The sequence below is a fragment of the Myxine glutinosa genome, chromosome 1, assembly GCF_964187855.1.
Source record: "Myxine glutinosa chromosome 1, kmMyxGlut1.1, whole genome shotgun sequence".
Classification (NCBI taxonomy): Eukaryota; Metazoa; Chordata; class Myxini; order Myxiniformes; family Myxinidae; genus Myxine; species Myxine glutinosa.
This window is the reverse complement of record NC_136261.1, coordinates 214937712-214953675: the sequence shown is the minus strand read 5'-3', so window position 1 is coordinate 214953675 and position 15964 is coordinate 214937712. Positions and strand designations below refer to the sequence as shown.

Sequence of the window (15964 nt, the reverse complement as noted above, 5' to 3'; positions counted from 1 at the left end):
AAGATGTTGGGATTTGAAGGACCGAAGACCAATAATTGCTGCTTCGAAGGTTCAGATCCCGAATTCCCTATAATCCTCGACATGGAAAAACCATGTTTATTGCGCATTCCTCGCGAATATTCCCTCGCAACTTCCTTTTTATCTCTATTAAAGCTTCGTCTCAATCATTTGGAAACTTTTGAACGCATCGTTTTCATCCCCCTTCCCGAAGCGACGTGTAGCCCCCTCCCCCCTTCCCGGGGACCTCCCCCCGAGTGGCCCCATAGACCTTTATCGGAGACATGCAGAGGCGGCGCAGCGCACCGCCAGGAAACCCAGCTGGGGGCTGCGGTCCTTGTGGTCGCACGGAGCCCCCCGTTGCTTGGGGTCGCGGTTTGGGGAGGGGGTGCTTCGAAGGGTCTCTCTCTCTCTCTCGATCCGTGGCAGCACCGTCGTACGTGGCTCAGCATCGGCATTGAGAACGTCGTCCATTGTCCGTGCCCGACTCAAAAGGGGATCCGCCCTTGCTTAAAGGTCCTGGTCGCTATCTTCATCTTCTTCATCATAATTGGTGCGCGGCTCATCCTGAGCATCCAGACCGGTAACTGTGCTCGACTCGTGCTGTTACCGTCTCCACCGGTAATCATGATCACGGCCGTTGCAATCGCCCTTCCCGCGCCCGTGTTCGTTCCACCTGACCCCCTCGGACCCCCCGAATCGGCTCCTGCTCCTCGTAAAGAAACCCGACCTACATTTCGGCGGTTTGCCGCTTCTCACTTCAGGTTCCTCCTCTTCCTTGTTTTCGTTTTCGTTTTCACATCGGCGACTAACGCGGCCATGAACCCGACACGCTCATATAAGAGTCCGTCCAATATTTCATGTCGGACACCAGCGCTCGTTTTCGTGCAAATGTCCACTTTGACCGATCCTGCGATTTGGTGCAGCATTATTCCCAAGTGGACCGTTGATTTATTACGTATGCAATTCTACATTGCACGCGCCAATCTGATCGAAATATGCAGTGGGACTTTGGTCGCTGCGATTGAATATCCCAATCCCATAAAGCCTCTGATTATGAGAACTTTCACCGAACTAGCTGCTGTATTTCATTTGTTGGGAATAACAGCGCGGAATGGAAAATAAAGGTTGGAAATTACAAAATAAACGACAACAACGCTCAGTTTAGAGCATACCTCAGCCAAGTGAACAGTTTACCTTTTGTATACCACTAATCTGAATTCGGACCTTAACCAAAATCGAATCGGCTTTTTCTTGTTTCCTAACCCACCAAGTTTCCTCCATAAAAGACCGACTGGAAAACCCTCCCATCTACTTTCTCAACAATCCTCTCCAAGAAGTTCTGTCGCTCAAGCTTTTGGGTCTCACCATCTGCCATGATCTTTCCTGGGAAAACCACATTGCCAAGCTGGCCTCCAAAGCCAGTCGCCGACTGGGCATCCTCCGGCGTGCGAAGTCCTTCCTTGGCACACCTGAGCTCCTTACCACATACAAGGCTTTCATCCGCAGCTCAATGGAGTACTGTTCCCCCCTCTGGGCCTGTGCTCCTGCCTCATACCTAGCTCGTCTTCACGCTGTTGAAACCAAAGCTTTCAGAATCATTGGAATCTCCTGCGATGAAGCTATCTCCGAGGGTCTTTCACTCACTCACCGCAGGCAGGTTGGTGGTCTTTCTGTCTTCTACCGACTCCTCTCTGGCCTTGCTCCCCCAGCTCTGTATGTGCTGTGTCCCCCAAATATTCCTACAGGTCGCACAAGATCTGCCAGCAACCCTCTTATGGTTAAACTGCCAAAATCTCGGCTCTCTGCTCATATTCACTCTTTTATTCCTCTTTTTCCCGCCTCTGGAACAAACTCCCTCACTCTCTTCAATCCCACTCCTCCCTCCAGGTCTTTAAAACACCTGTTCACCACCATCTCTTATCTTCCCCCATCCAAAACCTTGATCTTTTCTTCCCCCGCTAATTCACCCCAGATACACTTTTTCGAAATTCCAACTTCTTTCCTGGAAGTCCTTGCAGTGTCCATATGTTTTATACCTCTCACACCTCCCCCAAGCCCTCTCCCTCCCACAGTTCTCTCGATGTCTCTGCTCTCAAATGTTGTGTTTGTGTCCTTCGCCCTCTCTCCCCATCTTGTCTCCCGCTCCCATTATTTTGTGTTTTATGTGTTGGTTTGTGTCGGTTTGACTTTTTGTGTGATTAATGTTAGCTTTCACGAGCCTCGATCTTGTATACAAAAAATCCATCCATAACTTTTTGAAATATCCTATTCACAGACAGGTGTGAAAACAATCTCCACCCACCTTCGCTGGTGGTAATGTAACAAACCTAAAACTCTTGCTGATAAAAAATGAAGCGGAACATTTAATTGATGGATAAATAATTTAATAACTTGACACTCAAATTCCAGAAATATGATGTAACTGTCCCTAATGGCAATAAACAGGTGATAAACGTGTGCAGTGTGAAATAAATGTATTATTTGGTACCTAAATTTACCCCAACGCTACCTCCATTTCCCCCCGTCCCCTTCAACAACAATTCATCTTTTTCACTTCAAATTAACTTCACTTTGGAGTGTTGGTGAAAGCTTCAAAAATAATTATATTAATACAATATTCAATGAGGCACGTTTATCGTGCAGGTGCACACAACAGGGCTTGTCAGTACATTTATAGTGCAGGTGCACACACCAGGGCTTCTCAGTACTTTATAGTGCAGGTGCACACCATGGCTTCTCAGTACATTTATAGTGCAGGTGCACACACCAGGGCTTCTCAGTACATTTATAGTGCAGGTGCACACCACGGCTTCTCAGTACTTTTATAGTGCAGGTGCATCCACGGCTTGGTGCACACCATGGCTTCTCAGTACATTTATAGTGCAGGTGCACACCACGGCTTCTCAGTACATTTATAGTGCAGGTGCACTCCACGGCTTCTCAGTACATTTATAGTGCAGGTGCACTCCATGGCTTCTCAGTACGTTTATAGTGCAGGTGCACACCACGGCTTCTCAGTACGTTTATAGTGCAGGTGCACTCCACGGCTTCTCAGTACATTTATAGTGCAGGTGCACTCGACGGCTTCTCAGTACATTTATAGTGCAGGTGCACACCACAGCTTCTCAGTACATTTATAGTGCAGGTGCACTCCACGGCTTCTCAGTACTTTTATAGTGCAGGTGCACACCACGGCTTCTCAGTACTTTTATAGTGCAGGTGCACACCACGGCTTCTCAGTACATTTATAGTGCAGGTGCACACCACGGCTTCTCAGTACATTTATAGTGCAGGTGCAAGCTTGGGATTTGCAGTACGTTGATAATGCAGGTGCATGGTTCGGCCGTTCATTCTAAGAATGGGATTAGAACATAGAAAATAATTGCAGTGATAGATTAAGTTCATGACATTCATGGTATAAATCTATTGATATCCAGATTGATAGTGAAACCATCATGGACACCAATACACCCACTGGGATTACTCATTGATGTAAACTGTCGAGCTAGGGTCCATCTAAATATTACATCCAACTCCCTTTCACAACACCTTCAAGGATTTTTCTCTATTCCTACCAAACCTTAGGGATATTCACTGTTTGTCTATTCTCTACTGATGTCCAAGTAATTCATGTAAAAGGACACCGGTCTATTACTGTCTTTGTCCTGCACGAGATACATGTGCATGCTCGTTCATGAGCCTTCAATCGACATGAAGCTATTTCAATGAGCAACTTTAAAAACTCTCTTCCTCACTCTTCCTGGACTGTCCTCCCTCCACCATACCCCCAGGAGTACCTCCCCTCCGCTCCCACCTTCCGTTCATATGTGTGTTGTACCGTCAACCAAACAGTGATGACTCCATTTACATCTCGCTGTCTGACAACATTCTATCCACGCATCCCAACTCTCTCTCTCTTCCTCATATGTGGCGACTTCAAATGTCATCATGCCAGCTGGCTGGGTGTGGGTTCCTCTCTCACCAGCCATGGCACCTCAGCAAAGGACTTCTGTGACTCATTGGGACTGACACTATCTGTCAATTTCCCGACCCGGATCTCAGTCAATGGTACATCATCTCTTCTCCACTTGGTTATGACTAACTTCCCTGCAAATGTCTGCTGTTCTTCTTCTGCTCCAATCGGTTCTTCTGATCATGTGCTTGTTAAAGTGGATATCTCTCTGACCATTCTCAGAGAGCCTCCTCAGCGTCGACGAGTCTGGCATTTCACTCAGGCCAACTGGCACGGTCTTCAAGCAGCCATCAATAATCTGAACTGGTCTCCCATGTCTACCACCTCTGACATCAACTCATCCTGGGGAATTCTTCCAAAGTTAACTGCTCTCTCATGCACAGATTTATACAATCTCATCTTCAGTTGTCATACCCTTCCTCCCGTCCATGGCACACTGAATCTTGTGATTAGGCAGTTGCCCTGAAGCAACTTGCCTTTGCTTCTTGGAAGGCAAATCCAACTGAAGGCAATCTCAGTTCCTTTCACAAAGCCAGGAACAAGTGTGTCTACCCTCAGGAGAGCCAGGAAACACTATCTCTCTACTCTCAAGACTGAACTCTCAAACCTGTCTCCCTCCTCCAAATCCTGGTGGCATCTGGTCAAATCTGTTTCTGGTGTTTGTTTCCCCTCCATCCCCTGCCTTACCTCAAATGGCTACACAGCTGACTCCACACGTGACAAAGCTGAATGCCTCAACTCTGTGTTTAATGTTTAATGTCTGGCTTCCTTCTTGTAACTACAGTGCAGCAATTGGTCTTTATTATAATTTGCCTCAAAATCTTGGGTCCCAAACCCATCGCTCTCTGTACCCACCTTACCCAGTCGAACCCAGCTGCTCCTGGACTCTGTGTCCTTCTCTCCTGACAAGGGGGAGAAGTTTCTGTCAAACCTCAACTCTGATTCTGCAACTGGACCAGAAAACATCAGCCCACACGTCCTAAAATCTTGCTCTGCCGCTCTATCTCACCCTCTCTCTGTTTGCTTCACCATCTCTTTTGCTCAAGATCATCTGCCATCTGCTTGGAAATCAGCCAACATTACTGCTTTGCACAAAAAAGTGCAAAAACAGTCCTTGCAACTATAGACCAATCAGCCTGCTCCCAATCATCAGTAAGGTCATCATCGCTTCGAATATTAAATCCTTCCTCTTCTCCAATGGCTTGATCTCGGATCATCAATTTGCATTCAGACGAGGTCACTCTACTCTGGACATGCTGCTTCTACTGTCTCAACAATGGATGGAGATCCTCAATGCCAAACAGAATATCAGAGCCATCTCCCTTGACATATCTGGTGCCTTCGATACGGTCTGGCATCACACCCTGCTCACCAAACTCTCCTCGTCTCTCCGAAAAGACTATCTGATAAACTCTCCCATCTAATTTCTAAACAATCCCCTCGAAGAAGTTCTGTTATTCAAGCTTTTGGGTCTCACTATCTGCCATGATCTTTCCTGGGAAAACCACATTTTCAAGCTGGCCTCCAAAGCCAGTCACCGACTGGGCATCCTCTGTCGAAGACCTTTCTGGGCACTTCTGAGCTCCTCACCACATACAGAGCTTTCATCCGCAGCTCAATGGAATACTGCTTTCCCTTCTGCACTGGTGCCCCTGCCTCACACATAGCTCGGCTTCACGCTGTAGAAACCAAGGCTTTTAGAATCATTGGTATCTCCGTGATGAAGCTGATTCTGAGGGCCTTTCACTCTCTCACCGCAGGCAGGTTGGTGGACTTTCTGTCTTCTCCCGACTCCTCTCCAGCCTAGCTCCCCCTGCTTTGTGTGTGCTCTGTCACCTAATTATTCCTACAGGACGCACAAGATCTGCCAGCAACCCTTTTCTGGTGAAACTGCCAAAAATCAAGACTCTCTGTTCACCTTCACTCTTTCATTCCTCTTTTTTCCTGCCTCTGGAACAAACTCCCACATTCTCTTCAATCCCTCTCCTCCTTCCAGGTCTTTAAAACAGCTGTTGAACACCATCTCTTATCTTGCCCCATCCAAAACCCTGATCTTTTCTACCCCTGTTAATACACCCCAAATCCACCTTTTTCAAATTCCGACATCTTTCCTGAAAGTCCTACTAGTGTCCGTTTGTTTTATACTGTGTACCCCTACCTCCCACCCCCACACCTAACCCCCCCGCCCTCCTAGCTCTCTCCCTTCCACACATCTACCGACGTCCGTTCTCTACTGTTGTGCTTTTGTGCTTCCCTCTTTCTCCCCATCTTGTCTGCCACTCCCTTTATTGTATGTTTTATGTGTCTGTTTATGTTTTTGCGTTTTATGTGCTAGCTCTTGCACGAGCCTAGACTTTGTATACAAAAAAGTTGCATATTTTGTCTTCATAAAAAACGGTCTGCAGAGAAGTCCACAGAGCATGATACCATAGTCGGGTTGCAGTGGACAAACCGCTCATCACACCTGGCAATGCATGTTTGCGAGTGCATTGGTGAAAAGAGCACAGGCAATGGACTCCTGAGCAATAGAGAAATGTAATATGGTTAGATGAATCATCCTTCACCATGTTCTGAACAAACAGACGAGTGCACATGTGGCACCAACCACCTAAATAACTCTACAACCCTGAGTGCTTGGTTCCAACAGTGAAGTGTTCTGGTGGTTCTGTAATGTTGTGAGCACATTTTCCTAACATGGTTTGTGTGCAGTCATTCCCTTAGCTTAGGAGGCAAGGTCAATGCCAATTGTTACTTAATGGTACCGAGTGATCATCTTCACCCCATGTTGCAGCAATTCTTTCCTGCTGGGAGGGGGTGTCTTCCAGGATGACAATGCCCCAATGCCCCATCCACAGAGCACGTGTGGTCGCCAATTGTTTGATGAGCATGACGCTGATGTTATCCATATGTCATGGCCTTCTCAGTCACCGGATCTGAACCCAATCAAGCATTTATGAAATATTCCAGAATGACACCTGAGAGCGTTTTCCACCTACATCAAAGAGGTTTGAGTTGATTGACTCCATCAATCTGGTGGCCCAACATGCTATTACGTAATTTAACATTGGGGTTTCTATTTTTTGTCCACTACCTATATAATCATAATGGTCTTGTCATTGCCAATGTATAATTTTTTTTTAATCTGGCCTCATCTCAGGAAGAGTTCAACAGTTGTGAAGTTGATGATACATAAGAGGCTTGAATTTATTGGGTATCTCAAGATCAACCAACCCAACCCAACCCATACAGCATATGTGGAAACTCACATGGCAAATTTATCCACAATTTGGAATCAAGTCATTGTAAGAAAAGAAACGATGCAACACTTACAAGTCTCATTAATAATAATAATAATAATAATAACTAGAACTGCCACTTTATAACTGCTGGCAGTGATGACCGGTTTACTCTGCCTTCCCGCTTTCATACAACCCCGATATACACGCACACAACCCACCCCTCCCCCCCCACACACACATATCCACACATTCCCCCCCCCCCCCCACGCGCACACACATATCCACACACATTCCCCTCCCCCCCCCCCCCCCCCCCCCCCCACACACACATACACACATCCCCAAATACACACACACACAACCCCACACACACACACATATCCCCCCCTAACCCCTCTCCCCCCACACACACACACATACCCCCACCCCTCTCCCCCCACACACACACACATACCCCCACACCCCTCCCCCCACACGCACACACCACCCCCCACACACACACACCACCCCCCAACACACACACACACACACCACTCCCCAACACACACACCACTCCCCAACACACACACACACCACCCCCCAACACACACACACACACACCACCCCCCAACACACACACACACACACACACACACACCACCCCCCAACACACACACACACACACACACACACCACCCCCCAACACACACACACACACACACACACACCACCCCCCAACACACACACACACACACACCACCCCCCAACACACACACACACACACACACACACACACACACACACACACACACACACACACACACACACACACACACACACACACACACACCTGTCAAGAGATGTCCATTAAAAAAAAAAATTCCGTTTAATTAACGATATCTGCCACCCGTGGAAGAACGTCGTACCGTGGGCATGACGTCATCCGTGGAGCGTGTGGTACAGTATGTCAGCGTGAGAACGAAGGTTAGCGTCGATCGAACTTGGTCAAATTTTTCCCCATTGTCACCAAATTTATGGTGGTATTTTGTTAGCTCATCCAAGGCAAGACTACAATCGAAATCCGATTTGAAATCGGAGCCAAATTGACGCCGCAAGGTCTGCCTGCATGCATGGATATTTTACCTGAGGAAGAATTCACTTTGAAAATGCGATCAATTTAAAATGTTAGATTTCGAATAACTTCGTCATTTTTCATCGGATTTCCACCAAATAAAGGTTACCATTGCTTGCAGATACCTCTCTTTCTCTCTAAAAGTGAAGACAGGATGAACTTCAGAGATGGAATTAAGCCTCGGCGGCGGAGAGTTTTACAATGTTATTTTCCAATGTAAATGACAATATAGCGTAGTTTTATGAAAATCCATCAGAATGTGCCCAGATTTGTAACAGTGGAATGTTAACACCCTCTCGTGACTGCCAAATCCGAAGACAGAATTTAATTCCGAGCTACCCTGAGCTTGTGAGGTGGTTATGTCACATGGCCTGGTAAGAAAAATTGTTGCGGTTCTTCTTCTTCACGCAATAACAACTTCTAGCTTCCAGACTGTACGTCCAATCATCTTGAGATTGTGCACACTTGTTACTGCTCATGACTTCTACTATAGTATGAAGTTTCACGTCGATCAATGAAGCAATTCAAGAGATATAAATGTTTTTAATATTTTCGTTTCATTAACGATATCTGCCAAACCACGTGATCTATCGCAAATCCCAAAAGGATATTACAGTCGACCGATATGCTGAACACATCTGTGAAGTTTCCCCTCGATTGAATCAAAAATGAGGGAGGAGCTAGATTTTAAAGGTTTATGCTTAAAAACATCATAACTCTGAAACCATGTGATGCATGACGTCATGCTCACTGACCTTTTTGTTCGACATGGGTATGCGATTGTGCCTGCAAAGTTTGGCCTCGATCTGCCCAGGCGTTTTGGAGCAAATGGGATTTTAGTGTTTTTTTCAGACTTTGCACTCAAAACAATATGGCGGCCGAACCATATGACGTATGACTTCGAAATTTTTTGCATTCTGAGTTTTTTTTAACTAAGCATCTGGGGAAAAAAAATATCATTTTCGGTGGAGAAAAAATTGTGTTTGACGAATTTTAACCTCTTAACGTCAGCATTTTTAATATACTCAATAAACATGTTTTTTGTTCCCATTGCAGAGTTCTTTAGAATGAGCCATTACTCAAATGTTTAAATTCAGCCGTTCCAGAGATCCAGAGGGGCAAAGTTGAAGGTGTTTTACAAGATGGCGCCCATACCACGTGACCTATGACGCCATAATTAGCATTAAAAAATTCTACGAGCCTAGCTGATCATTTGATGAAAATTTCCTGTCAATCCGACCGACGGTTGCTGAGAACATTAATTTTAAAGTTTTCGGAGGTGCAAAATAGGGTGGAAGAATAATAATAATAAAAACTTTGGGAATAATAATAGGTTACTCTTCATTTCATGCAGAGTAAACCTAATAGTAATATGAGTACTCTTGCAAGGAACTTCAACACAGGAGGAGGCCATTACACCCATCAGGCCTGTGCAATAATTCCCAATCTGTGGTTGCTTGTCCGTGCTCCATCCTTTTTAAATGGTGATCGTCAAGTAATGAAGCAGCACGTACGATTTCTAAAGTCTCAGCCAGGGTCGGGTTTCAACCTCCGACCTCCCAGACTTAGAGCAGATGCTCTAAACGTTACGTCAAAATCTGGTAAAACCATTATTTAAAAATGCAAACGTTATGAATTGTTAAACGCTTTCCATTGCTGTTGCTTCATAAACTGTTCAGCTTCCTAGTTTGTTCAGTCCCATTCTTCCCTGCAGGGCTTCAAGACATCTCCACCACTAGTTCAGGAGTAATATGGGTGGCTTCCCCATCCATACTCATCTCTTCTACCCCAAATGACCCCATTCCCAAGTACTCTCTTTTCCATGTTATTGTGATCCACCCCCCCACCCCCCCCCCCATCGCCCTCACCTCCTTTCATTTGTTAATTGTCTGTTGATTTGTTCCTTTTCCATTTTATCCCCAATTCCAACCTTCCTCTCCTTGCTGTGTTTCAGCTTGTTCAGCTCATTTGTCCTTCTCCCCACTCCCACACTGTTGGTTTTTTCCCTCTTTCAATTTTACTCAAGCTCTTCCATGAGCCTTGACTTGTGTATAAAAAAAAATGTAAAGATTTCAATATCAACAGTAGTTATTGTGTATTTTAACTTCCTGCTGAATTCACTTAACATTCTTTCTTACCAAACTGAGCATTTTGCAGGTAAAGAAAAAAGAAGAAGAACATTGTACTTATTTAGTCAACAGATAAATATAAGAACATTTAAAGAATGTGCAAATTGGTTAAACCATTCTAATTTCCAGAATACAAGGGAAACCTGCTGCATCCCCTCAGCTGGCTTTTGATCCATTCATCGACGTATGGAGGGCATTCAAGTTTCAACTGCAGACAACTACAAGAATGCATCTCAAGCTGAAGGAGGAGAGAACCGGGGACGCTTCCGTCTGGTGAGGAAACGGCATAAGAAACCTAGCTGTGCTTTTCATCCGGCATTATTTAACTTTGAGAATAGGTCAATTGAAATCACAAGGTTAAGATTAACGTATTGCTCAAAGGGCAATATGTGTCAATGCATCTTAAAACTATTTTAAGGTTAAACCAAATTTTGTCTTCTTTGACCTACAGAGGCCATATGCTTGCAGAGTACCTGGTTGCCCAAAGCGCTACACTGATCCAAGCTCCCTACGCAAACATGTACGAAGTGCACATCGTCCTCCAGCACCTACAGCTCTGACATCCTCGAGCCAAACCTCTGGAGAACGTAGGCCTTCAGCTTCTACCGTAGAAGCAGGAGAGGGTTTCAAGAACCTGCTCTCAGCCTCTCCTTTAGTCCGTTTCTCCGAGTGGGATGAAGGAAAAAGGCGCCGTGATGCAGCAGCAAAAGCAGGGGGTGGAGGACAGCTGTCGGCCTTCTTTTCAAACCGGCGACTCTCTGGGCTAGAATCTATGCTACCACCGAGGACCTCGTGGTGCCCCGGTGATGGAGATACTTGCTTACCTGAGCACTCACGCTTTGAGCCTGTGGGAAGCATTCGAGTTGAAAGTTGCTCTCGTACAGGGCAGCAGCTCGACAATTTCAACATGGGGTTTGCACCTGGCCAGTGGCTGCAAAATGACTACCCTAGATTAAGCAGAATGTCAAACAATGCACAGGACTACGTTACAGGTAGTAATAGCACAGCCAATGTGGCGGTAAGCGGTTTTGACAAATGCATTTCATCACAGTTCCCATCATGCCCGGGTACAGCCCAGTTTGACTACAGCAACCCTCTACACCCATTGGCCTCATCCCATCACAATTTCATTTGTACAGCAAGTCCATTGACAACCAAAGATTCAGGTAGTTATGTGGGTAATGATTTATGTACAAGTCAAACAGAACCAAGTACTTTCTCCTTAAACGAATGTGTAAGGTGGAACGAGACATTTCATAATGAGCTAGCACTTACAGGTACAGAAATTCAGAGTAATGGCATCTTCTCGATTGGTGCCAGGAATGGGATTTGCTGTTGCGATGCACCACTTGACCTTGAATATTTGCAACAAGAGCTGCTGTTCTCTCAAGACTTGTGTGGGTGGCCTACTGCAGGTACAGATTACCAGGCAAACCCTCAGTTTGCATGCAAGTGCTGCACAAATCAGGATTCAAATATGGATAGTTATCTTTCATGTGATAATTTTATGGCATGGACAACACCGCTCACAAACGAACCTTCAAATGTAGCGCCAGATAATACCACCACCTGCTATAGCCTCAGTCAAATTTCCTCTCTGTGCAACTCCAACAACACTTTTCAGCCATTAGAGAAAGGCCAGGAAGAATGCGTGCTCAAAATGCGTGATGCAGTGGGCGACGAGCTCTCGTTGTCCCAAACAGCCTTCAACTTGCAGGAGTCATCCCCGGCCTATATCTCAACTCATTCCCTTTCAGGCCCTTGCATTTCAGGCGTATCTAAAGGTTATGGATCATCACAGATTGCATTATCACATATAGCTTCCCCATTAGATGTATCGATACCCGCTAATGCTCAGTTGCCAGCCAGAGAGGCGAAGGATGACGCTACAAGGCTGGAAAATAAGACGTGTGGGGAAATATGCAAAGGACATCTTACTTTTTCAGATCTTTCACATGTGTTCGAGTAAGGAGAATACACGACTGATGCCGTACTTCACTATCAATCACTGTCGGAGACCTTCCTCAACCCTCAGCTGCTCTGGAGGATGCATGCTCTTTCAGTTGCAGCAAAAGCTCCAGGTTTAGTCTGTATGACAACAAATACCATCATACCAAGGGCGGTTAATAACCGATATGACGAGGAAATATAAAAATCGATTTGTGACTGGGTATTGAGAGAGAAATGTTGAAAAGGAAGAAGACATAAATAATAAAAGGTGGGGTATGTATTTAATCTAGTTCACGAGATCTGTACTCATTAGGATAAAGTAACGCTTGATGGAATTGATCCATAATCACGAAACGAAGACAATACCCCTCTATGTAGTGAGTTAAGTATTAAAGTAGAGACTGAAGTTGTCTACATTTGTGATGGAACAAGTTGTACAAATTGTCTGCTTTCACTGCCTTGCTTTTTTATTTATTTATATATTGGCTGCAAATAATCATACAAACCACCATCATCATCATCACAAGAAAAGACAATTAGCTCAGGTTTCTGGACTTGGTTTATTAAGCTGACCTTTCCCCAATATAGCAGCACCTTATTCACAAATTAGGCCAGGAAAGGGGAGAGTGGGAGGGGCAGAACAACATAACCAGCACAGTATAATACATATAGTACACATGCAGCACTGCATTGTATACATAAAAAGAACAAAAACAAGTGCACGTGGGATTTCTGCCTTGAAAACGGTATGTACCACCATTGGAACGCAATTTCTTACACAGCAACTGCATACGCGCACCAATGCATACAGCGTTTAGGCAAATGCCATGCAGTCCGATGTTTCATTCTGGCATCTCATTTCTCGGATAATTATTCCGAAAGCTATGCAAAACTTTCATAGTCCTTCAGCCCAGGGCTGGGGTTATAATTAGCCCCATTCCCATGCATTAGATGGATAGTAATCATTGTTCCAACATACTACCAAGAAATGCACTCAGAGGTAAGTAAGAAAAATAATAAATAAATGATACTAACAGGAGAGACGTGCGTTGTATTGCAATTCAATTATACTTGTATACATTATTATTACGTGTACATTTTCGTTCGAATTTTGGCTGATGTCAAGCTGGCTACACAAATTATCTGCATCTGAACACAAAATGGTGTTGAGCAAAGAAATTCAACAAAGACAGATTGTCTATTCAGATTCTTACTTTGGAGAGGAACTGCAAGTTGGGAATTTGCATAATTATATATATATATATATATATATATATATATATATATATATATATATATATATATATATATATATATATATATATATATATATACATACATACATATATATATATATATATATATATATATATATTTCAAAAGCCAAATAAATTGTATTGTCATGAACATGTTTACTGCTTTTTGTATGGTCGTGGTCATGAACATATGGATGCGTAAAAGTGTTTGAGGCAGTCGAACGGCACTGTACATTGAGCTTTCGGGTGTAGTGTGGAATGCAATAGATAATAAAGTCTGGGAATGGGGGGAAAATCCGAGAAAGTGGAAAACAAGGTAGGCCTGGGAGGAAATGCGTTTAAAGGTTGTATTGCCCTTTAAGGAGTGAAAGACAGTTGGAAACGCTGACGCGTAAAAGGTGCAATACTAAACGGGTGTGGGTGGGGAAGCAATGACAGGACATCAATGCCCAGGAAGTCCTGCATTACTCGATGGGATGCTCGACTCTGCTCGCTTGATGTACAGGTTTAGAAGTTTGATCTGGGGTCAGGTTTTGGAAAAGTGGATGTGACATGTTGATAAACAGATCACATGATGCGGGTAATGTGATTCGGGCCTAATGTCTCAAGAGGAGCACATCTTCCACCATTAGGATGTCAAGCATGCACTGAAAAATATACAAGATGAAGAGTGGACAACAGGTTCAGCAGAATCAATACATTGGAGAGTCTGTTGTTCGATTTGAACAATCTTAAATATAATAAGCATTTGTGACCGAGCATGATTTTGCAACAAATTTAATGCAGCTTCTATAGTTCATTTATGATATGCCAGTCAAACAAACACACACACACACACACACACACACACACACACACACACACACACACACACACACACACACACACACACACACACACACACACACTTATTTCTTGTGTTTTACAGGAATCCCTCATGCAACTCCATCAAGATGTTTAAAGTCACAGCCTCACAGTCCATAAATACCAAAACACGTGGTCATAGACTGGTACTTGCAAAATCAGTCACTGCGCGTCCTTGTCACCTGGGCCTTAAAAAGCAATAAACTTCCAGATTTTGATTGGTGAACCAAGGCCGTGACCCACTAAGCAAATTCTGTTCAAATTTCAAGTCAATCGGATGAAAACAGACGATTTTGTGACCTTGACCTTTTGACCTCAAGCAATAAGATTCCGCGACCAAATATGCAAACCCTGTTCAAATTTCAAGTCAATCGGATAAAGATTGACGATTTTATGCGTTTCCTCTCACTGGCAAGGCTGGAGTGCCCCGAAGGTAGTGTTTTGGGACCAGTCCTATTCCTAAACTTGTGCAAATTTTGCTTGAAATCCCTTCAATAGTTCCGTTCCACATTATAATGGTAACAAAGCTATTCAATGAAAGGACACAAGGTCTTAGACGCTTTAGACCCGTTGATGCATTCGACTTTTAGACCACTTACACACTCTTTGGATCATGCTTTTTTCAGAAAGTGGCTACTCTGCTAGTTTGAACATCATTTGCATATGGTTTTTGAGGTCAAAAGGCAAAGGCTGCAATTGACTTGAACCTTCAACCGATTGACTTGAAATTTGAACTGAGTTTGCATATTGGGTCACTGAAGCCTGTTGTTTTTGAGGTCAAAAGGTCAAGTAGCATGGTGACATAAAATCGTCAACTTTCATCCGATTGCCTTGAAAGTTGAACAGAATTTGCATATTAGATCACTGAATTGGTTCACCAATGAAAAGCTAGTAGCCTTTTTGTTTTTGAGGTCTAAAGGGGTCTAAAGGGTCTAAAAGGTACATTCCAATAGTACATAATTAATAGAAGTAATTAATATACGTAGTCATGCTCCAATAATATGTAATTGATAGACATGTGTGGGTCAACAGAGGCTTCACCTCAAAGAGGCCTCACCGTCCACACGTGTTTTTCGGTTATATTCATACACAGTATATATCTTATTGACTTTATATATCTATCAAGTCAATAAGATGAAAATTGGCGATTTGTTACCTTGACCCTTTGACAGATTGACCTCAAAAAGAACATGCCTTGAGCATGTGACCACCTCTACCAGGTGGTAAGGTTTCGTGAAGATCGGAATAAAATTGTAACCTGTAGGCGATTGACATACAGCCAAACAAACCAACCAAACAAACCAACAGACGAGACTAACCAATGAACTTGCGAATCTTGCGAATCTTAACCTTGTGAACTGCGAACAATATACTTGCGATTTTGCAAATAATCTCAAGTTAAAAAACAAAACAAAAAAATACCTTGGCAAAACATGAAAACA

At 44.1% G+C, this 15964-nt stretch overlaps 2 protein-coding genes across 20 annotated transcripts in view; one reads left to right on the top strand and one right to left on the bottom strand.

Moving 5' to 3' along the window:
• Positions 1 to 272: 272 nt before the first annotated feature.
• Positions 273 to 13441, top strand: LOC137433904 (uncharacterized). Of its 3 annotated transcripts, none has more exons than XM_078783436.1 (3): positions 273 to 580; positions 10582 to 10725; positions 10904 to 13441. In XM_078783436.1, exons 2-3 carry the CDS (start codon positions 10639 to 10641, stop codon positions 12419 to 12421), a joined length of 1605 nt encoding a protein of 534 aa, XP_078639562.1. In that variant the 5' UTR covers positions 273 to 580; positions 10582 to 10638; the 3' UTR covers positions 12422 to 13441. The 3 variants fall into 3 exon arrangements, with proteins under 3 accessions (XP_078639562.1, XP_078639574.1, XP_078639566.1); XM_078783448.1 differs by having other exon boundaries at positions 404 to 550; XM_078783440.1 differs by having other exon boundaries at positions 410 to 618.
• Positions 11623 to 15964, bottom strand: part of LOC137433857 (CLIP-associating protein 2) — a 186780-nt gene continuing 182438 nt past the window's right edge. For 11 of the 17 annotated variants that reach the window (XM_068126315.2, XM_078783418.1, XM_068126267.2 and 8 more), the window contains one exon: positions 13736 to 14178. In XM_068126315.2, the coding sequence (XP_067982416.2) occupies positions 14101 to 14178 (78 nt within the window). In that variant the 3' untranslated portion in view covers positions 13736 to 14100. Of the gene's footprint in view, positions 11862 to 11990; positions 12231 to 12390; positions 12541 to 13733; positions 14306 to 15964 lie in introns of those variants that run through there. The other 6 variants (XR_013624324.1, XR_010985747.2, XM_078783395.1 and 3 more) reach the window with 4 other exon arrangements.

Coding starts and splice junctions, on each gene's coding strand:
- LOC137433904 (XM_078783436.1), top strand. CDS start 10,639: ATGGAGGGCATTCAAGTTTCAACTGCAGACAACTACAAGAATGCATCT. Junction 10,726..10,903: donor ACCGGGGACGCTTCCGTCTG/GTGAGGAAACGG, acceptor TTTGACCTACAG/AGGCCATATGCTTGCAGAGT.